General features: G+C 36.8%; 5 protein-coding genes and 1 non-coding gene across 10 annotated transcripts; 3 read left to right on the top strand and 3 right to left on the bottom strand.

The window, feature by feature from the left end:
- Positions 1 to 204: 204 nt before the first annotated feature.
- Positions 205 to 276, top strand: TRNAW-CCA. Its single transcript has one exon. It is a non-coding gene; the product is annotated as a tRNA-Trp (tRNA).
- Positions 277 to 666: 390 nt separating this feature from the next.
- Positions 667 to 3,304, bottom strand: LOC125216510. Of its 2 annotated transcripts, XM_048118243.1 has the most exons (6): positions 2,466 to 3,303; positions 2,299 to 2,376; positions 1,482 to 1,966; positions 1,243 to 1,382; positions 1,015 to 1,081; positions 667 to 934 (listed from the first exon to the last, which is right to left on the bottom strand). In XM_048118243.1, exons 1-6 carry the CDS (start codon positions 3,232 to 3,234, stop codon positions 896 to 898), a joined length of 1,578 nt encoding a protein of 525 aa, XP_047974200.1. In that variant the 5' UTR covers positions 3,235 to 3,303; the 3' UTR covers positions 667 to 895. The 2 variants fall into 2 exon arrangements, with proteins under 2 accessions (XP_047974200.1, XP_047974201.1); XM_048118244.1 differs by lacking the exon at positions 2,299 to 2,376 and having other exon boundaries at positions 2,466 to 3,304.
- Positions 3,305 to 4,299: 995 nt separating this feature from the next.
- LOC125212250 (40S ribosomal protein S26-1-like) lies at positions 4,300 to 5,753 on the top strand. Its single transcript, XM_048112359.1, has 5 exons — positions 4,300 to 4,388; positions 4,512 to 4,604; positions 4,930 to 5,014; positions 5,121 to 5,254; positions 5,502 to 5,753. Exons 1-5 carry the CDS (start codon positions 4,386 to 4,388, stop codon positions 5,571 to 5,573), a joined length of 387 nt encoding a protein of 128 aa, XP_047968316.1. The 5' UTR covers positions 4,300 to 4,385; the 3' UTR covers positions 5,574 to 5,753.
- A 1,976-nt stretch (positions 5,754 to 7,729) lies between these two features.
- Positions 7,730 to 12,208, top strand: LOC125215712. Of its 3 annotated transcripts, none has more exons than XM_048117228.1 (10): positions 7,730 to 7,905; positions 8,202 to 8,396; positions 8,874 to 9,059; positions 9,327 to 9,419; positions 9,615 to 9,797; positions 9,874 to 9,976; positions 10,075 to 10,260; positions 10,382 to 11,346; positions 11,418 to 11,755; positions 11,833 to 12,208. In XM_048117228.1, exons 1-10 carry the CDS (start codon positions 7,888 to 7,890, stop codon positions 11,855 to 11,857), a joined length of 2,292 nt encoding a protein of 763 aa, XP_047973185.1. In that variant the 5' UTR covers positions 7,730 to 7,887; the 3' UTR covers positions 11,858 to 12,208. The 3 variants fall into 3 exon arrangements, with proteins under 3 accessions (XP_047973185.1, XP_047973183.1, XP_047973184.1); XM_048117226.1 differs by having other exon boundaries at positions 7,731 to 7,905; positions 11,825 to 12,208; XM_048117227.1 differs by having other exon boundaries at positions 7,742 to 8,114; positions 11,825 to 12,208.
- A 2,869-nt stretch (positions 12,209 to 15,077) lies between these two features.
- LOC125215790 (transcription repressor OFP1-like) lies at positions 15,078 to 16,292 on the bottom strand. The gene has a single exon (XM_048117339.1). The coding sequence runs from the start codon at positions 16,150 to 16,152 to the stop codon at positions 15,217 to 15,219; it is 936 nt and encodes a 311-aa protein (XP_047973296.1). The 5' UTR covers positions 16,153 to 16,292; the 3' UTR covers positions 15,078 to 15,216.
- A 4,393-nt stretch (positions 16,293 to 20,685) lies between these two features.
- LOC125216070 (protein GRAVITROPIC IN THE LIGHT 1-like) lies at positions 20,686 to 22,855 on the bottom strand. Of its 2 annotated transcripts, none has more exons than XM_048117688.1 (2): positions 22,664 to 22,855; positions 20,686 to 22,334 (listed from the first exon to the last, which is right to left on the bottom strand). In XM_048117688.1, exon 2 carries the CDS (start codon positions 22,298 to 22,300, stop codon positions 20,966 to 20,968), a length of 1,335 nt encoding a protein of 444 aa, XP_047973645.1. In that variant the 5' UTR covers positions 22,301 to 22,334; positions 22,664 to 22,855; the 3' UTR covers positions 20,686 to 20,965. The 2 variants fall into 2 exon arrangements, with proteins under 2 accessions (XP_047973645.1, XP_047973644.1); XM_048117687.1 differs by having other exon boundaries at positions 20,686 to 22,331.
- Positions 22,856 to 23,167: the final 312 nt, after the last annotated feature.

Raw genomic sequence — 23,167 nt, 5'->3', positions numbered from 1 at the left:
AAAAGGTTTTGGTTCTATTTTCTTATGTGTTTTCTTGAGGTAGAGATTTTCATTCATGTTGATCTAGTGCCATAATTTTTGTATACATGTTTAGTTTATTTTGGATTTGAACAATAGCCTATAAATGAAATACTATAAAGTTTCCAATTAGTTTAGTATTAATTTCCAAACATAGGTATAATTAATTTAAGATTATGCACATGTGGATCCGTGGCGCAATGGTAGCGCGTCTGACTCCAGATCAGAAGGTTGCGTGTTCGATTCACGTCGGGTTCAATCCCCAATCCACTAATTTTTATTTATTTTTTATTTATTTTTAATTAATTTTCCATTACAAAGATGATTATAAGTTAATGCTTTAAAAAGGTTCAAATCGCATCCAAACACAATTGCTCTATGAAGATCTTGACCCATTAACTTTAACCAATATCGAATGACACAGTTCTAGATTTTGTTAATATTTCAATAGGGTTACCATCAAATCCGCTCTACGACCTGTGAAATCATCTCACGCAAAACTCTCCCTTTTTCATCAAAGCCCTAAATCTTCCATACTAAAATACAATAACGTGCTTAAGTACAATAAACTTTTAAATTGAACTTAACTTCCAAGAAAAAATACATACGCTTCAATTTTGAATTATGTCACCACAAAATTAAAACATCTTCAAGGAGAATTATTTTATCCTTCATTCACAGCAAGTTCTTACAACCTAATAAAAACACATAAGCCAAACTATACCAACTATTACAAGTTATACAAAAATCTATTCACATTATCAAGCATATTCCTCTACTGGTTTACCTACCATCATTCAACTGCATCTACTTGAGTCAAGAAGCTCATAACCAAAGCTCTACCTTTACATGCAAAATACGACATGTTTCTTCGTCACTACTTGCACATGTTTCTCCACTTGTCCTTCAAATCAACCTGAACCCGGAAACCCATTAATAACTTCAACGAAACAAGACGCGAGAAATGAATTTAGGGAAGCCGGAGAGTGTACTTACATCAGTTCTGCCATCAAACGCGTCTCTGTATTCATCAAGGATCCGCTTCCAACATCCTTTTCCAAACCTTCATGAAATCGAATAATTCCTTTTAAGCCCATATATAGTCGTACGATACAGAGTACAGAATATAATACTCCATTTAAAATGATACTTGAGAAATTATTAATAAAAAAAAAATCAATCTTGCAAATTCCCATTACAAATGAAGTAAGGGATAGTGCATACCTCTCTACTCCAATTCTCAGAGTTTCTTCTTCATCAAGGCTCCACTTCCGAGCTCTCCTCCTCCTCTTCCCATCATACTGCCGCAAAGGCGATGGTTTGAGAACTGTGTCAATCGGTGATCCATCATTCGAATCATCCCACTGCAAACACCATTCAAAAGAAATGAAACATGACAGAGCAGACAAATGATCGAGCCAAATAAGCAAGTGCAGTAAACAGAACAAGAGCGAGCTTACTACCTCTGATGTACGAGCAGTTCCGTTCCGTTTCATCAAACTTGACCTATGCACATTGTTGGCATTAGCAACACTAGATTGAACAACTCTATCACCATCTGTAACGGGAATTTTGGGTCCATCATTACTGGTTCCAGCCCTGTCTTGACACTCATCTTGCCGCCTGGGTTCAACATTACTGTTTTCAGCCACTTCTTGACGCTTATCCTGCCTCAGACCGTCGTGGATTGCATCAGCAAGTCGCAATGCATCAGGAAGGGGATCCTTAACAGATGCTCGGAGCTCCTTCGAACTCTTTTTAAGGGCTTCCCAAGCTTCATTTGTTTCTGCACTGCGTGGTGACCTTCTATGTATCTTACCCGATGGCTCTGCCTCATCAGCTTCGTCACAGTCAACAATTTTTGCTCCTCTCGAATTCCCAGCTGTAGATCTCACACGTCTCACACCAACAAGCTTATCTTTAAGCTTGATTTTCCCCTTGTGCATTTCTAAATCAACAGCAACCAAGACAGAAGAAATGAAACAAAGAATGGATTTCAAGAACACAAAACAAAACTCTCAAATTTCACACGCTAGCATCGAACCAATTCAACAATAAACAACAACCAAGACAGATAAAATGAAACAAAGAATATTATAAGCCATAACTTCAAAACAATCAAAACTTGAGATGGAATTCAATAACACGAAATAAAACATTCAAATGTAACACGGCATCAAACCAATTTAACATAATAACCACACATATTCAAAGCTATCATATCTTGAGATGGAATTCAAGAACAAAAATCAACACTCTCAATTTTCATATAGAACTCACCTTTGCTGCCATTGCTTCCATTCGCAGCCCGATCAACACAAGGAGATAGCGTTTCTTCTTCAGCTACTGGCTTAATCACTTAAAATAGAATCCAAGAACACAAAACAAAACTCTCAATTTCCACATAGCATCGAACCAATTAACAATAAAACAGCCAACAAACTCACCTACGCTGCCATTGCTTCCATTCGCAGCCCTAACAACACTAAGAGACAACGCTTCTTCTTCAGCTACTCGTTTAATCACTTCAATTCGCTTAAATTTGAACAAACCCTCCCCACTCTTCAGTCCAGCAGCCACTGATTCAAGAAATGAAGGCCCCATTTTATCTCTCTCCTCATTCAGATAAAACCTAACAGCCTTCTCCGCCGAATCTCTATCAAATTTCTTGAAAACACTCTGGCACACACTATCCTCCCACACCGCCACTTCAATTTCATCCTTCCACACCCACAGCTGCTCGGAACCGAGGCCCCCTCTCTGTGCACTCTTCTCAATCTTCCCAATCCTCCCCCGCCAAACCCGTTTCACAGTCTCGAAAAGAATAAACTTGCTGTCGTCTCCGTGTTTCAGAGGCCTCAGCGTAATATCCACCGCCACAGAGCAATACGCCGATTTTAAGGCGTTCGATGCCTCATTCCCTCTCCGGCATTCAATTCCGTCCAGCTGCTCCAGCAAATCGAGCGTGGCTTCGGAAAACGAAGGCGGCGAGAGCTCGAACTCGAGTTTCTTCAGCAATATGATTTTTTGCAGTTTGGGGTTGTCCTTCGGGAGCGGCAGCGCGCCGAGGAGCGAATTCAGCGTCCGCTCCTCGAGCGGCTTCCGCAAGAGGAAATCGAGAACCCAGCTCGCGGCGTCGAGATCGAGGTCATCCATGGCGGATTCAATAATGCATCCAGAACCTGATTTCGCAGGATAATTCTTATTGCTGTTCATTCGAAATGATGGGTTTGGTATTGCGATCGACGGAGGCACGAAAAGCAGAAAATTGGGGGAAAATTCAAGGGTTTGAGAAATTGAAACGATTTATGGGCATGTTTGGTTTGGGCTTTCATTAAAACTTCCTTTGAACTTACATTATGATTTGTGGGCTTGAATATATGAGTAGTTTGCTTTCATTGAGTTATGAAACTGTTAACTTTCTATCCAGGCAAATATTGAACATTGAACTATTTTTATTTGTATCGTCATATTTGAATACAAAATATTTGATCTATGAATTTTAAGTTGGCCTTTTATTAGTGGGATTAATATTCGAGGCTTAAACCACATTCTTGGTGTTTGGCTAACAATACTAACAATTAATGTATCAAACTTTCGTCCTCGTAAAGCGCAATTTAATTCATAAGACAAATATTCTCTATTCAATAGATTGGAATTCGAGTCATCACATTGTAAATGACGAACCATTATCCTAGCCCGACTCTACCCGTCCTTTAGATCACGTGGAAAAGTCGGTTTGGATGAATATGTCCAAATATTAGTGAGCTATTTAGGACTCTTAGCAACCGATATAACTCTAAATGTTTGGGATATGTGTAACATTAACTAGTGTGTGGTGGTGAGGCATGAGTACCACGAGGCTATTTCGATGCAGATTACTCCCTCCGTCCCGGATAATTTGTCCCATTTTTTCCATTTTACTTCATCCCACATAATTTGTTACATTTCACCTTTTTACTATTTTTGAAAGTGGACCTCATATTCCACTAACTCATTCCTACTCACATTTTATTATAAAACTAATATAAAAAAGTAGGACCCACGTTCCACTAACTTTTTTAATTCACTTTTCATTACATTTCTTAAAATCTGTGCCCGGTCAAAGTGAGACGAATTATCCGGGACGGAGAAAGTATTTTGTAGGCTAATAAGTGGGTCGGAGTATTTATTTATTTATGCAAACCAATAGTGATTTCAATTGGGCTGATTGAAAACTAATTGGGCCAATCAAAGGATATGGCCCAAAAGAGTAACATTAGGGTTTCACCAATCGCATATATTTAATCTTCTCACTGATCTTCTCGTCGCGCTTGTTTCCTAACTCTTCTGCGTTTCAGAGCTGAGATCAAGTCCGTAGCTCAACAATGGTGAGATACAATTTTCTCTTGTTATTTTCAAGATCGGTGGATAGTACATTCCTATTTTTCGTTGCAGTTGGTTTTTTTCAGCTGAGTAATGAACAATCTACTTTTATTTTTGTAAAATTGCAGACGTTTAAGAGAAGGAACGGCGGTCGCAACAAGCACGGCCGTGGACACACCAAATTCATCCGATGCTCCAACTGCGGCAAATGCTGCCCTAAGGTATTTGATTTTTCCGTTTTTCTGCTAAGATGTTAGCTAATTAGCTACGAATTCGCATCGTCCTATTTTGGTATTGGCAAATTGGATTAGTTCAGAATTATTATGTGTTTTTGAAATTCGTGAATTTTACGAGCTCCTTTTGTGAATTTTAGGTGAATTTCATGAATTATGTGTAAATTGTTATGATTGTTCAACAGGATATACACAGTGCATCATGAATCATGTGTGAATTGTTATGAATTATGTGTATGAAAATTTGATTGATTCCAGTAGTTATAAGGATGATTTATGATGTGGATTGTGTTGTTTGGTATATGCTTGATAGGATAAGGCCATCAAGAGATTCAATGTGAGGAACATAGTCGAGCAAGCTGCAGTTAGGGATCTTCAAGAAGCTTGTGCCTATGATGGTATGCCTCTTCTTCCTCTTTATTGGCTTATACTCTGAACGTTGTTGGCTTTTGCTCGATTAATTGTTAGGATGATATGTGGTAACCATCCAATTCCTTTTGGCAGGGTACACCCTTCCTAAGCTGTACGTGAAGGTGCAATACTGCGTCTCGTGCGCCATTCACTCCAAGGTAGTGAGGGTTCGATCCGTTACTGACAGGAGAAACAGAGAGCCCCCACAGCGCTTCAGGCGCCCAAGGGTCAGTTTTACTGCAATTTGCTGTTCTTCCTTAAATCGATGTGTGCTACTACTATTATTTAACCATTATTTTCAAGATGACAATCATATTGTACATAATATTCTCAAAACCGTTAGTCATTGTTCCCTTGTAACTCTAAAGCACAATCAAATTTCTGGTTTAGGACCCCATTGCTTCCACGACATTACTTTGTCTCTCGTTTGTTCTGTTTCTCACTCGACTAATATACTCCTTTTCACATCCTCAGGATGACATGCCTAAGCCTGGCCAAGGTCAAGCTCCACGGCCAGGTGGCCCCCCTCAAGCTGCTCGCCCTTGATTCACTTCGTTTGGAGTTTTGTTACTAGGCCACTTGGTCCCCGCGTTTTCTGTTTTTGACGATCACCGTTGTTATATTTAGTTGCCAGGCACAATTCATGTCACCCAATTTTATCTGCAAACAGTTATTAACTCCAGTTGTTCTTTATTTTAAAGTACAATATCATATTTTTTTGTGAAATAGTTAGATGTTTTACATTGTGCTTAACTTCATGAAAACCCTGTTTTCAAGAACTAATGGTCAGAGGTAGTTTCTTTTGGGTACAATATTTAACTAAATGTTTATTAAATAAAGACATCATTTTTGCTAGTACTACTTTATTGTTTATCTTATGCTGTTCTTCTTTTATGTAACTTATAAAATAACATTGTATAAATATGATGATAAATGGGATTATGAGATAGAGGTATGGAGGAGTACGTATTTTTGTATCGGTCATATATTGTATTAGATGGCCAATAATAGTAGTTGTGCTCAATTATTTTAATTAATGCAAAAGGGAAGTGTAGTGTACAAGTGATTATTTTGAATTGACAAACGGAGATTTCACCATATTTAATGATGGGTTGAGAAAAATATATCCTCTTCAAAACTTTGGAGTGTACCCATCAATTTATAATAGTGGATCAATGTGTAGTTTATTAATAATTGGGAGGCCAAATCATCAATACAGACATTAGATTTATCCAGTCAAAAATAACATTATTCATAAAATTGGAAAAAAATTACATATTCATAAAATTGGGATAACATCTCTGTGAATGGTTCAATCAACTGATTGAGATCTACTGTAAAATAAAAAAAAATTGTAAATTTATTAGTTAATAACACAAAATATATTAATTAACAAACGATAAATTCTCAAGTTCTTATGTAAGAATAATTCTTAAATGAACCACTCTCTGTATATACTATTATGAATGTTAATCAATTTCTGATTTGTTCTATTAAAACTTTAAAAATGGAATCATAAGAATTACAAATTTTAATATTAGTATTTATTTCAGTTCTTCCATGGGGAGTACTTTAATTTGGTATATTTAATGCGGCACTTAAAAAAAATTAACTTAGGTGAGATCAATATTATTTTATTCTACACAGCAAGCAAATAACATCAACATTTGTGAACACGTATGCAACAAATCAATCAAATATTATCAGAATATTTCTTAATGAGAAAATTAAAAATAATATTAAAATTGATTTATTTACGACTGATTTTTAAAGTTACTGTCCACTAGAATTTAATCAAAATTTATAATTATTTTAATAAATTGCTCTAATAAAGAACATTCTTTATTCCATAAATACACAATAAATTAAAAGAGGATTGTCAACTTCTCCACCCAATTTTTTACAAAATCTCAGTAAATATTTATACCTTTTCACCACAGCATTAATGATAACAAGATGTCTTTTACGACAAATATATATAGAAGGACACCAGCATTATTGGTACAATTAAAAACTGTACTATCATTCTGACAAAATACATATACTACTTCTTCCACTAGTTATATAATCCAAATCATAGGTTATATAGTACTTTATATCAGCGAACACATATTTATTCAATATTATTTTATATATTAAAAATTAAATTTTAATTTAGTTATTTAATTTTATTTATTTAAAGTTATCAAGAAAATAAAAAATTGAGTTATACTAATATCTTATCAATTTACAAATTTACTAACGTCAATAATATTTTCTAGATACTAAAATTAAATAAACGATGGGCTTTCTATAACTATAAATGAATAAATTGTATTTAAGAGTTATAATAAAAATACCTCTTAGTTAAAATTATTAATTAAAATTGCACGTTTGTGGAAAAATTATTACTGATATTACTAGATGAAATGACATCAAGTTCCAAATCCAATTCAATTTTTTATAACATTTTAGTAATTCCCTTCTTTGAAATTAAACTGTGTAAAAGATTATATCCGTAAAAAAAAAAATAAAATAAAATGTGCTTAAAGATTTACGCAAATGTAATAGCGTTAAACTTTATTTATTACAAATTCCTCCCACGTAACGACGTCGTTGGAGTGAAACGACGGCGTTTTACGTTAGAAATAAACAAAAGCGACTGTTTCTTCGTTCTTTTTCCCTTCGTCGCGTCGCGCCATTTGTAGATATTTTCACGAAGAAGAGAGAGAGAGAGAGAGAGGGAAAATCCAAATCTAGACGTGCGCATATACATATATAACATATATATAGACATATAGAGGCGCACGCAAACGTGTATGTGTAGAGAGAGCGGTTTTGTTTTGGTTTTTGTGTATCTCTGAAAATAACTGAAAAAAACATGAATTGGAGCAAGCTGGTATAGATTTTCCTTCTCATTTCCGGATTTCTCTCACTTTAGTTCTTCATCCGAAGAATTCTGGTGGAAAATTGAGGCGGAAAGCCAAAATTAATGCTAGAATTGTTGTCATATATATGTCTCCGCAAAACCCCCAAATTTTTTTCTAAACCCCTTCCCTCTCTCTCTCCGACGGCGGAAAAATGAGAATTCGCTTGGAGTTTTAAGCTGTAAGGAGTGAAAAACGATGATTGAGAGAGATGGAGAGCTGGGAATTCTTCGAATTGAGTGAGTTTTCCTTTTTTTTGTTTGTTTAGGGAATGGGAAAGCTGAGCTCGGAAATCGACGTTTCGGCGTCTCCTCCGGCTGATCCGGCGTTGATCAGTGAGGAGTGCTTGTCTGCGGCGGAGCAAGTGCTGAATTGCGTTCACCCCACGCTCGACTCGGAGGAGAAGAGGAGAGACGTCGTTGAGTTCGTTCAGCAGCTCGTCAAGACTCGTTTGAATTGCGAGGTAATCGATTTTAGTCTTTTTAGATTAATTTTTTTTTAAATTTATTTTTCAAAATTTGTTTTTTTGGAAAACCTGCATGCCCTTGGTAGTTGGGGAAACTTAGTTAGATTTGAAATAATTAAATCATTGTGTAGAAGAAAGACAAAAGCTTTAAACTTTATCTATGAAGAATAGGTCTATTCTGTTGAATCTGTGTGATGGATTCAATATTTGTCCATCTAGAATAGGCCTATGTGCTGATCATGAATCTTATTGACTAACAAAAATCCATATAATTCTATTTGATTTTGTGAAGTATGATGAGATTGGAGTCTTCATGAGTCATGACTATGAAATGGTCTTGTAATTAAAATAATTTAGGTCAAACGGTTTGATTTTTTTGAAAGTGGTGGAGTAAGAAGACTGGGAATATATATATAAATCAATGATAAATAATATGGTAGCTCCATTATCTTGACTAGTTCGTGTCGGTATCAGGTTGTTCTGTATGGGTCAGTGCCACTGAAGACGTACCTACCAGATGGTGATATTGATCTGACCATCCTAAAGGGTCCGAATGCGGAGGAGTCTTTGCCCCATGATGTTCTCGCTCTTTTAGAGGCTGAAGAGCAGAATGAAGATGCTGAGTTCCGAGTAAAGGACACTCAATTTATTGATGCTGAGGTAGTTCATTGTTATTGATACTAGTACCTTTCTTCTTGGATCGTGGCTAGTTTAACGTATTGTAGCACGTTTAATCCTATGCTGTACGGCTGTACCATATCGAATTAAATAAACCAACTGGAATGTGTATTTGATTATGCACATTATGTTTATTGGTTTTTGCTATGTGGAATGAGTAAAAGATAACAGCTTTCACTTGTGGAAAAACGTTATTTTTTTCTTTTTCGGGGGGCTCTGGACTGATTAGTATCTTGCTTCCAATGGCAGGTCAAACTTGTTAAATGCTTTGTGCAGAACATTGTGGTCGATGTAACCTTTAATCAGCTAGGTGGACTTTCGACACTCTGTTTTATTGAGCAGGTAACTGTAAAGACGTCATTTTTTTCGTGAGATGGTTATCAGTTGTGTTTGTATTTGTGAATTTAGTGCTTTGCTCTGTGTAATGTGCTGGAAATTTTCAAAGTCCCATACCCACTTCAGAACGATTGATACCTTTTGAAGTGTGTTCTGTGCATGGTTGCTTGAAACATTTTTTTGAACTTGTTTGTGGATCAGGTGGATCGTCTCGTTGGGAGAAATCATGTCTTTAAACGCAGTATTATCCTGGTTAAGGCTTGGTGCTATTACGAGAGTCGTATACTTGGGGCACACCATGGGTTACTTTCGACATATGCTTTGGAAATTCTTGTCTTGTACATATTCCATTTCTTCCATTCATCGTTAAGCAGTCCTTTGTCGGTGAGTACCTGTCACTTACGACTCTTGGAAAGGGATGGATTATTGTTAGTTCCTTAATTTTGTACTTTCTCAATAGGTTCTCTATAGATTTCTCGACTACTACAGTCAGTTCGATTGGGATAATTATTGCATCAGTTTGAAAGGTCCACTTCATAGATCATCTCTACCTGAAATAGTGGGTGAGTAATCAATCCTCTTCAATAACATAGTGATACATCTTTTACTTAATTGTAATACCTTATTGCTGCTTAGTATTTCTTTTCTTGATATCACGCAGTGAAGATGCCTGAACATCGGTGCAACCGTCTGTTGCTTACTGAAGAATTTTTGAACAGATCCATGGAACTGTTTTCAGTTCCTTCTAGGGGACTTGATGCAAACCCGAAAACATTTCAGCCAAAATATCTGAATATTATCGACCCACTGAAGGAAAACAATAATCTCGGGCGCAGCGTACACAGAGGTCAGGAAAGCTTATTGCTGATATTTGTCAAGCTGATGGAAAATATAATTTGTAATTAACATATTAGCAGTGTAAATTGTGACATTTTTAGGCAATGTATGTTGTTTTTACTGTCTGCTAGGCAATTTCTACCGCATAAGGAGCGCATTGAAGTATGGTGCTCACAAGCTCGGACAGATTCTCGTACGCCCAAGATGTGAAGTTGGAGATGAAATCCGTAAGTTTTTCTCTAATACCCGCGCAAGGCATGAGCATCAACATAGAAGTGTCCCTAGAACTCTGGCACTAGAATTTAGCGATGAAGAGTCGTTGACTGCATCTTTATCATCCCCGATTGATCTGTTATCTGACGACGACGACATGCTTGCAAAGTCCTCCATCAGTGATTTTGAGGACGAACGTATCTCTGCTGAACACTCGAGGAAGGAAGTTTCTCCTGGGATGACATCTGAAGATTGCGATTCGAGGAATAGCAAGCCAGATTATGCATTATGCTACAGTAATGGCGGGTCTTTGCCCGAGAATCATTTCCACAAACTGCATTATCTCGCCTCAAGATCATCTGCAGAAAGTAGAGTCTCGGAGGGGTTTGGCTTCAATCCTTGGTTCAAGAACAGAGAAGAACACGTTCGAATGGATAATACGTTTCAATGGTGTATGGACAACCACGAAGCTGCCTGCAGCTGCATTACTGGTTCTAATTCGACTTCAAAGGCAAGCGTTATTGAAACTCCATCTCTTGATTTTAGAGAACTGGACTCTGCAAGCGTGGGAGGCGAATCAGAAGCTTTCAATCCACTGGCCGATTTAACTGGAGACTATGACAGCAACATCAGGAGCTTGCTTCGCGCCCAGCTCTGCCATGGGTTTACGTTATCTGCAGCATCTGCCAAAAATCCTTCATCACCATCACCCGCTTCAGATATTCAGAAAAGGCCATGGGAAGTTGTTCATAAATCAACATTGCTCGAGGAGAAGGAGTTCCCCAAAATAGATTTACACTTCATGCCCACGGACCACGTTATGTATGCTAGCTTTGAAGGGACAGACAAATCTCGAGGACTTGGCACCTACTTCCCCGATATGGTATAGCATCGCTCTATATTTGTTTCATACCATTCGCCATTATCTGTATTCTTAAAACTCCCTATCTGCAGAGTACTTATTACATGGAGAAGCCTTCCCACTGGAGGGGAAGGAGTAATTTCCCGGGTATACAAAACCACCACAAATACGGCCACAGCAACGGCTCAAAACCTTCTGTCAATTCACATTGTTCCATAAACGGTAACCACGACGTTCTGCCCACACGGAGAGGACATCCAGGAGAAAGCAAGAGATCAGATGTGAATTGCCAATCGCCCCGTGCAGCCGGAGGCGGGAAATCGATCAATGGGCGTATAACCACATCATGCACAATCGAGTTTGGCTCCGTTGGGAACCTTGCAGAACAGGTCATATCAAGCTGCGCCTCAACGGAACCAGATGGAGGAAGGTACCAAAGCATTTCTTGAAAGTGTTGATCATCTTTATAGTTTTAAAAAACGCGGTTGTGCAACTTCAGGGTTGCAGGGCGGGCGATCCACCTGAAGAATGAAGACGAGTTCCCTCCGCTGTGCCTGTGAACTGAGTGTCGTCGTTCAACTTGTACAGTAGAGGCGATGTGGATTCAGACGCTAACAAAAACGGCTTGACTTTTAGGCAGCCATAACCGCTTGTATCTTAGGTCCTGTTACGATACTTACGGGATGTGATACAGTGGTAGAGCGTTCGGTTCAGTTGTTTGAACCTAGCTCAGCTGAGCCATCGTTTCCGATGAACTAAGGCCAGGTTTGGTGGTGAACTATCATTCATACACCAACTCCTAATTTCTTGTTATCTGTGACATGACTGGAAATTTGGTGTTCTAATCTTCTATCTATTTTATCAAAGAGGCAGTTTTCAGTCACCAATTGATTAGAAATCAATTTGCTGGCAATTTTGTAGATAATATTGATATGTGCAAATTAGATAAAGGCGTGAGCACGCAAAAGCGCTAACACTTGCACTATTCGCGTGCTTTCCTTTAACTATTCATCATCATCTCCCGACCCAAACTTTTCTCGGTCGAACCCCTTAACCAAGCGTAAATAAAATAGAAAGCATCGTATTACGATTCAAGCTAGATGGGAACAATTATCCCCTCTAGTCTCGGCTCATTAGCATTACCATTGGCAGATAAGGAACATCCAGCAACTTCACGGGGCTCGTCCTCCATCATCGACCAGAAACTGTATTCATGTATTCTGAACCAATTGACCCTATTCCGATCGAAAATAATGTCATGCTCATAATAATCTGTTGGTTTCTGGATTTACAAGATATAAGCCGGGCGTAATACCACCCAAAAAAAGGAATACAAAGAACTAACTGAATCGAAATTACAAAGGAAGATTCGAAACAAATAAACTGGAAAGGAATTTAGCCGAGTCGAGGAGGCCTCTTTCCGCAAGACGAGATACGCCCCGGTAGTGCTCTTTGGATTGGCGTTTCGTCCCCAAAGATAAAACGGCCAGCGTATCTGATGAAGCAGCACCGCAATCAACAGAGCTCCGGTGAACTAGATGGAGGAGAAGGCAGAGCTTCGACATAAGAACAATGCAGATGGAGGAGAGAATGTATGATGTAGAGTGTGGATTCTAGTTTCTGCTGTGTAGAATGCTAGAATGGCTAGCCTATTTATAGGCTCGGTCCACTGCAGGGGGTCAACGGCCATAATGGCTGTCATCAATGCTAGACCGTAACGGTCGTCGGTTACGAAGCGTTACAAAACGTTACAGAGCTGAGAGTCTGAATCTAGAAGCTTCTAGATTCGTTCATGACGTGGACTATCACGTGTCAGCCACGTTGGCTTACCGCGTCATACTGACGAGGTGGCATCTCGCTTGACTCGCTGACGTGGAAACGGTGGTGGTCTAAAAAGAACTAGACCCACTAGCCTTGGGCCATGCCCACAACTAGGCCCAAGCACCAAGCCCACGACCAGGTCCAAGGGCACGGGCACGCGGCTCGCGGCGGCGGCGGCGCGCGTGTGGGCTCTATAGCCCATCTTAGTCCACTATAATTATTCCATGTAATAATCCTTCTTATTAAATACTAGTTTAATAAGGTTGTAACTTCTAATGTTGGATAATTAACTCTCTTAATTATTCCCTAAGCTTCTCTCATATCTCATTAAGTTTGCAATTTTGCACAACTTTAATCCCTTATCTCTCACTCACCGAGAATCGGATTTGAGAAAATGAATATACCACGGTCATCTACTCCGAACGTAGATCGACGCTATATCATTTAATTTCACAAAATTAAATGACTCGTTGAAATTATAATTGGTCAAAGTTCATTGACCGGGCATAGATTCCAACATAATCAAGAACGGTGCGCTTACTACTCTTGCACGTGAACACAAATACAAACACACGTAGTATTTCATCAGATGTAGCATCGAGACGACGGGTCGAGGGGGCCAACGCCCATTTTTCCTAAAATTTTTGAAGGGTGATGAACCATAAGATTGCACAGATTCTTGTCATCCCAGTGTATTTAGGACACCTATACTTTCCACATTCATTCATCAAAAAAAGATGATAGAAAATTTGGGATTTGATGCTAACAACTGATAGCTAGCTCTCCACTTCTTTTTGTCTATTTTGATGGTGAAAACCACTAGATTTTTCTTCACTAATGTGTAACATGTAATTATAAGCTCTTGCAATTTCTTAATGAAAATACATATGTGGAAGTTTATGCCAAATTTTCAGTAATAATTCTACACAATCATGTCAAATGTATATAAAAGTGAAACAACCATCACTGTATTAGCATGATATGTCCAAATTAATATGTAAAAATGAAAACAGCCATGCGAAATATGATGAATATATGTCGTTGAAATTTTTGGAAAATAAATAATGGACAGAGGTAGACAACCTTTATTGATGCATGAACAACTAAATCATTGTACTTTATTTTGGGGAAAAAAAGTGGCTTTACTTTAGCCCTACCTTATCCTCTAGTATTTTAGTGTGTTCACTGTGTGAAAATTTAATGTTGAAGACGACATACACTTCAAGGGAAATAAAAATTTAATACTTTAAACATGAAGAAAATATAAAAGGGAACAACAAAAGTACTAAAATAACTGTAATATTCAGACCTGTCAGATAGAATCTATGTAAATTCTGATAAATGCAGTCTGAAAAAAACATAAATGATCTATAACTCAAATTGTGTCCTTCATCAATATTCATTTTATTTCTTTGTATAAATTAGCTCACAATATTTGTACATATTCCTTTTCTGGAAAACTTTAAAATTTTCTCTATTTCTGGTAATGGAAGCAGGCAAAACTCAATAAGAAACTCAGGTAATAGTAATACACTCCCTTTTCGAATTGTATACATAGTGTGAGTGTGTGACAAGAAATCTGCTAAAATTTTCTTCTCGGTGCACATACCGCACTAAAGTCTTTAAGCAATAAGCGGCCAAATTTTCCCATTATCGAACGACAACTAACGTTCACCTCAAACCGCCCCATAACCATATCAACTAGTAGATTAGTACTTTCTACCTCCAACAATTTTATGCCAAGTGCTTTCACAGCTTCTAAACCATGAAAAAGACATCAAATTTCTTTTAATTTTTTTGGATTAGTTTTTCCATCAAGCAAAACTCCAAAAATAGGGATTATTCCTTATGCTTCACCTCATCTACTAATTGTCATTATGTACATAAAAAGAAAATTAATTTGTAACATAATTTGTCAATAAACATCAATCTTAGTCTAAAAAAAAAGAAGAGAATGGTAGTATTGCTAACTCTTTACAAAAACAGCTAATTACATTTAATTTGTTACAAACATTTAAATTATTACATAACTCAAGCAAAATATACAAATAATCTATTTTTTTTTTCTTTCTACAAATGGAGTTGAGCCCAGATTTGCTCAAACGCTTTGATGATCAAATCATGATAATTATTTGAATTCAGTGAGAGATAGCAAGCAAGAAGCTCTTCCAAATCTTTAGCCTCTCTTAAATTATTCTCAACAATCATTTCCATCATCGATTCCTTGAAATCCTTCTCTGGATCGAAAGAAGCTTTAACAATGGCGAAGCTCTCGGAGAAGAACGCCCCTTTCTTCCCCTCCTCCTCCCCATTTCTCTGCCGCCGCCCTCCCGGCTTCCTCCGGCCGAGTCTCCGGCCGTTTCCCCGGATTTTGACCCCGCCGGAAAATGACTTCCGGCCGCCGGCGCCCCTCCCCGGAGATTTCACCGGCGCCTCGTTGAACGCGGCCGGCTTAGTCCGGATGGGCGGGAGGCCCTGCTCTGATATCATGTTGAATTCCGCCATGCTGCTGTTGTCGTCAGTGCGTACAGTACCGGCGTCGTCGACATCGATGATGATATCACATCCACACGAGTCAAATCCTGACAGGGAGGACTCTGAGAAGTCCATCTTGACAGGGGAGGTGGGGCCGGCCTGAATGTTGCCTGCAGGGTTATTAAACCAGGCAGGGATTTCAGCCTCAGAAGGGGCGATTTTTCTCGGAGATGGCGTGTAGACCGTCCTCCTTTTCACTCGTCTCTTCGCGGACTTCCTCGGAGGTTCGTGCGGGAAGCGACTGTCGCTGAATTTGGGATTCATCGGCGAAAGACACAGTTTGGTGTCCATCCTAACGTACCCCGAGTCCGAGGTGCTGTAGAAGGATTTCCTCGGATTCGGGGCCGAAGATTGTATGTTTTTCTTGATGGAGTGAGAGGGGTTGTGACTTCGAATTTTGCTCATGTCTCTTAACTTGTAGAACCAAGCATTTGGCATCATGTCGGATAGCTTGAATCTATGATTCCCCATTGATCAAGATTGTGAAATTTGGGATGATTTTGGGTAAATATGATGAGACTTAGGAGAATGTATAGTTTTTGGAGAAATTTAATTTGAGATTGTGTGAGAGTTGAGGTATAGAGGGAATGATGTGTGAGATATGATGCTAAATACTAGAAAATGATGTGTGTTTGATAATTGAGAGTGTGGCCCATAAAGGGAACAATGGCATGCATATAAAGCAAGTGGGCCACTAATATTTCAATTAATTTTTTCTTTCTTCTTTTGCATGGTGTGGGTTTGGTTTTGGGTCTATGTTAATGACTTAATTCACACTCAGTATTTCGGTTAGAATTTCATTTTTCAGTTGTCACGGTATTATTTTATTTTATAGTTATGATGTAAAACAATATCGTTTTCAGCTTCAAATTCAAACGTCATTTGCTATATTTAAATTGCGATATTTATCAAATATATAAAAAATTAATAATTTAAAATTACTCTATCCGTCCGCGAATAAGAGTCCCATTTTTTCATTTTAGTCTTTCCGCAAATAAGAGTCATGGTTCACTTTTACCATAAGTGGTAATAGGGTTCCACCTTCCACTAACTCATTCCACTCACATTTCATTTAAAACTAATATATACAAGTGGGACCCCTATTCCACTAACTTTTTTCCATCCACTTTTCTTAACATTTCTTAAAACCCGTGCCGCCCATAAATGGGACTCCTAATGGCGGACGGAGGGAGTACTTAACTAAATTGCGGTTCCGCATGCTATAAATCAACCAATCACAAATTTTCATATATTTAAATAATAAAATAAATTGAATTCAATAAAAAAATCTCTAAAAGTATCGTGACAGTCTCGCTAACTTCTACGATGCAGTCATATGCATCCCCATGGGCCCGCCCCTTGCTACCCGCCCTCTGTCGTGCATCTGCATTAGCGACCGGATACATGTTGCCTAATCTAACCGAGCAAATATTATTGTTATTATTATTTTGAGGGAACATCTTTTTTAGTACACCAACTATCCCAAATGAGCAAATTTAGTCCGTAACATTTCATAATTCTTTTATGGTCCATCAACTATAAGTAAATATCAATTTTACTACTTTTTTGCTATTTCCAATATTTTCATGGCCAAAGTACCCTTAATGCCATGAATGACAATTCAATCTATTTATCCTCTCATATTTATTAAAGTATGAAGTAATTTATTTTTCTTTCTTTATTCATCCACTTTCTTCTTTCTTCTAACTCATTTGGGATTAAGTTTAATAGTTTCTTATACTATTATTATTAATACATACCATACTTTATTTGAATATTATGAGATTACTTTCTAGTGCTAGTTAATATTTATATATGTTTACATTCTCAATTATTTAGATAAAATTAAGATAAATATTTTATTTTAATGAATCTCGTAACTTTATTAAACTGAAAATTTAAGTTAATCATAATATATAATATATACTACTCCTACATTGAAATAAAAGTTTAATTAAGTAAAAAAATATGATTCACGAATAGTCAAGGGAATAGATATGAGAACTATGAACAATTTTTCATGATATTGTTGTAAATGGCCTAATGATAATATTAAGACACGACACTGTGATATTAAACAATTGATAGCAATTATTAGTTTTTATTTAATTAAAAAATCATAGATTTAAACTAATCATATATTCAACTGAGAAATGCCATTGTCTTTTTTAGTAAATTGATTATTGATAATTTCAACTAATTTTTTTTAGATTACAATTACTATATAAGAGTAGATAAAATAATACTTAGCTCTTTGAATTATTTAAGATTTTGTGTATGTTAATAAATTTTAATTTATTTTTAATTGTCAATTTTGTATTGCACTTAAAAATAACATATTCTTCTATGTATAGCTTTAAGATTGAAAAATTAATATTCCATCTAATAAATTGAACTACTTTTATAAACAAATATTGTATAAGTATAATGTTTACATATATTTATACCTAAGTTATTTCACTATTAATATTAAATATAGTACAATGATTTAAAATATTACAAATAAATAAAACTAAACGTAAATAATTAATAGTAATAGAATATTAATATCGTTAAGATATTTTTATTTTGAAATTAAAATTAGAGGGAGCATTTTTTTGGTATATCAATTATCCCAAATTATAATAAAAATGAGATGGTAAATAGATTGAATTGTATCCATGGCCTTAAGGGTACTTTGGTCATGATATTAACTTATAGTTGATGGACCTCAAAAGATATTATAAAATGTTACGGACTAAATTTGCTCATTTAGAATAGTTGATGTACTAAAAAAGACGTTCCTTCTATTATTTTTTTTATTAGATTCATTTATAAATTCTTATGAGGTGGAATAGATTGTTCAGACGACAAGATCTTACATTTTTATTACAAAACCAAAAGTGTAATACTTTACCATTAATTTGACCTTTTCTTCTAATAATGCTGTGTTATATTAAATATATAAATTGGATACAACTTTTCTAACAAAAATGTTTTAATTATACAACGAGTCTCACCTTCCGCCATCGAAAAGACTTAACGTGACACATTCCGAAAATTGTTAGTAGACAATTCATCAATAGTTTCGTAGCTTGATATTACTTGGGGAAAGAAAGTCAAACATTATGATAAATATGGTATTTTTCTCTCATATATAAATTTGTTGGTTTCGTGTAAAGTCATAGTAATTTTATATAAAATAATTGTAACACTATCGAAATTGGATATGCCAGGTTTAGCCCATTGATAGAAATAGAGGAGCTGTCAGATAAATAAATAAAAACTACTATGATATAAAGTCATATTCATGATTTATGTTAATTTAGCTTCTAAAAATAAATTATCAAATATTAATAAAGGCGAAATGATATGTAATTATATGACATCTTTTGTAATCTGATATTGTATAATTACACTACCATCTTATACTACAAGCTTCATAATCTGATATTTACTTAATATACTCCACAAACAAGCTTCAAAAATACATTATACATAGAAAAAGTATGAAAACCAAAATCTAATTTAATTCCACGTAGAGAATTTGAAAAGTTTATTATGGAGCTTTTTGTGGGATTCTGTCTTATAAATAAAATCATATATGTGTTATGATTAGTAAGTAATAATGGACTATGATTTTATCTCAAAAAGAAATTTCTAAGAAAAATAATATGAAAAGTAGAAGCCCATATGTCTAAGAAAAGAGCTGTATTTTTGTTATACAAATGATGGATGCTTACACGAATTGAACTGTATAAAGTTGATTGGTCACTCCCACGCTTGCAATCTCATAAATAAAAAAATTTGGATTCTTTATTAGAGAATAATATTTAATGTTTTATTATATGATTACATATCGTTTATGTAATGATGATTATTTGCATTATGTATATTTGACTATAGTGAAACATTTCATATGTTAATACTTAATATGAGGCAGGGGAAGTGTTTTACTGGTTAAGTTACGTTTCATTATCAATTTTAAAAAAGGATGAAATATAAATTTGGATATTTAGTTTAGTTTAATCGAATTATTTGATTACTATAGGTGATTATGATTGTTATTTTACCAAATTAATTTGGTATATTATCTCCCTACATTAGAGGTATCAATGTAATTATGAGAAATTTACCTAGGAGTATTATGTATATTTGATAAGTATGCTAGTATGAATGTATGATCACTGTGTAGATTTTTTTTCTTCCCTAATAAAAAAAAGACTAAATAAAGAATTAAATATTCTCTTTCTTGATTTCGACAGCACATTATGATACAGCTATAATTATATATTGGAATAATATATTACAATGATTTGTCTCATTATTTCACTATATAACTATTTGTCAAATGAATAATGATGTTTGTTCAAATCACCATCACTATCCAACTAACGTGACAAAATCTGAAATCAAACATTACTACATAATAAACATTCCATCTAAATAAGGTTTCATTTTGTGAAATTCCACATTCCCAAAAATGAAATCCAAACAATGATAATATACACTCTCTCAACCCTTGTTACACTTTGCCTAATAGAAATTAGGTTCAGATCATCGACTGCAACAAACGTTTGATATTGTCCATTTTGGGTCAGGTTCGCACGAATTTGTTTTTGTGTCACTCCCAAAAGTCCTCAATCAGATTTGGGATTGGACAAGAATTATATACACCTTCCAACTTTCCTCGGACTCCCGATATGGGATGAGTTTGTAAACAAACCTCCTCTCAAACCAGATCACATCGGGAACAGACGACATAGTCGATACATCGAGACATGGGTTTGTACTCAACAATTGCTCACTATAATGCACCTCAAGTAGAGACTACGAATTTCCCCGGTCACTAAGAAAACACGAGAAGTACAGCGACCGCGAATTTCCCTAGTCACCGGGAAAACAAGAAAAGTTTCCCTCCTCTGTGGGAGTGTGTGTGTTTCTGAAACAACAAATAAACAAACAGCCATGAAAAAACTTCAACATTCCTTCAAATCCACACTTTTCAAACCAAGAAAGAAAATGTACCAAAAACTCAAAACCATAGATAAGATCACCCAACATCTGATACAAAATCAGATTATAATATATAGCAAATCTGAAAATATATATACATGTCAAAGTTGCATCAGATTCAGATACTGTAATTACAGAGTATGTATTCAATTCTGATAATTTTACGACCCGGTTGCAACTATGCTCGTTAAGCCAAGCTGCAGCCCGATCCCCAGCCTAGTACTGCAATCGAAGAGCGAAAAAACTGCAAAATGTTCTCACATACAGTACCTAAACGCGCTCGTTCTTCCTAGCGCCATCCATTTGAGAACTCCCCTCTCGAAACATATACTTGAGACCTAATCAAACTTTCCTTCAGCATAAAACCAGGCATTACCATGAACTCAACTTTGTACCTTTCGTTGTCCATAACCTCGTACTCCTTGAGCTCGTCCACAACCTCCATGTAAACATCCACGAACTCAGCTCCTTGCTTAACACCGAAGATTTCAGCTTCAGGCTCGATATAACCAATCAGTGCCTGCAAATACCACACGCATCTCGCCATTCTGACAAATGCACGATAAAACGGAGTACACGGGTGAATCCCATTAGCCACGAGATTCCTATGGTCCAAATCACCGAAAAATGATTCCTCCATCCTGGGGTGAACTACTAGCAGGTATTTATCCCTGCAAAACTCGGCAAAACTAGATCGCGGGTCTTCAGTTAACGCAACGATAGGGTCATCCAACTTCATAATGTTCCCTAAAAAGCAAGGCTGTTGCAGAAACCCACGAAACATCCTTCTGGCTATATAAGCTTCGAACGCATATTTCTTGTGTGACCTCTTTGCGTATACAACCGATGATTGTATTGCGTAGGCAGCTTGGTCTAGATCCCAATCCGAATGTTTCATCAAGGCAATCAACGGCTTTGCAAAATCATGAATTGCTCTTCCAACTGCCCTGACAAAACTCTCCAACGAATGATGATTCAAACCCGCAAACATTTCCCTCTCGCGCTCCTCAATCTCTTCAGCCAGCTTCGTGTTCTTCGTTTCCAACTCCTGAAGCTTTTTACGTAAACTAGCAACTTTCCTGCCCTTATTCTTGGCTTGGGACTTCAACTTCTCCAGCTGCTGCTCCATAACATTAACTTCAGCAAGAAAACGAGCCGAACCAGCAGAAAAGGCATTAGCTTCCTTCACTTTCTTCTCCTCATAAGCCTTCTTGATCTTGCCAAGCGTATCGAGCTGAAACATAACCTCTTCATCAGCAAATCTAACTTTCACCGGATCATATGGAATGTGCGCTTCTTGGAGCTTCACATATGCTATTTTTAACGCCAGAAGCGTGTCGAACAGCTGCACAAGCTCCACACGTAACACAGCACGCTCCGGAGATATTTTTTTGGCACAAAATTCGCCACATTCCCCATCCGTTAAACGAGCATTGTCGCCAGCAATCACCGGATAAACATGGCCGTGGTCTACACTCTCCGACGTATGAAATACACCAATGGATCTAAATTTACAAACTTTGGCGAATTTTGACACGATTTCAGATATATTTGCAGAGGGTTTAAGGGGTTTATTAGAACTAGCTGCAAACTCCATCCCCTGATAATCTGAATCCAATCCCATTTTGCCAAAAAAATCCAACCTAATCCAAGATCTGCTGTTAAATGAAAAACATCAATTAAATCTCACTAAGAACCACACTTTTTAAAGAAAACAAAAACAAACACTTGCTACAGGAAAAAGCCTCAATGCGGGGAACCAAAACCGAAATTCCCGCTGCAAAGAGCTCGAGAAAAAAAATTGGGGGTTTCAAACACCTCCGGAATTAAAGGGATAAAAAAAAAAGCTGGAGATGCTGTCCAATTAAAATATCAAAAGCAGATAAACGAGCTCAAAAAATAAAGATTAAATCAAATCACACTAATGAAATTGCCAAATCAGGCAAAAGTGGGTTAAAAAGCTCAAAAAATGTGGAGCGAGGCGTACCGCAGAAGGCTCAAAACGGAGCAGGCAGCAGCAGTGATGGTGACGCTGCTGCTTCCGGCATTGATGAATCAGATAAAGGCGAGCGAATTGGGGACATCAATCATTAGGGTTTATAAAGCCCGATTTGGGGGAAACTGGAAAGGGTAATAACACAACGGTTTCGAAGAGAGATGTGAGTGTGAAGCTGCTCATACTGAGCAGAAGTTTGTTTAATTTGGAATCTTAGTGTGAGGCTCATGGATTCTGACAACACGCACTGCACGGCTCAGTGCGTGAAACGACGCCGTTTCGAGCTGGATTGTGCGTGTGTGTGTTTTTCGAGGACGAAAAGAACACGACGGAATCTGCACTGTGGGATCTGCCGGTTGCACGGAAACAGAGAAGAGGGAAAATTTTACGAATTTGAATTGGGGGCATTTTTGTAATTTCATAAAATATACTCCATCCTTCTCAATAAATATGCAACATTTGGTTTCCGGCACAAGATTTTATGTAGTGGTGTTT

This window comes from Salvia hispanica, chromosome 3, assembly GCF_023119035.1.
Source record: "Salvia hispanica cultivar TCC Black 2014 chromosome 3, UniMelb_Shisp_WGS_1.0, whole genome shotgun sequence".
Taxonomy (NCBI): Eukaryota; Viridiplantae; Streptophyta; class Magnoliopsida; order Lamiales; family Lamiaceae; genus Salvia; species Salvia hispanica.
The sequence above is the reverse complement of the archived record's forward strand: the minus strand, read 5'-3'. Positions and strand labels throughout refer to the sequence as shown.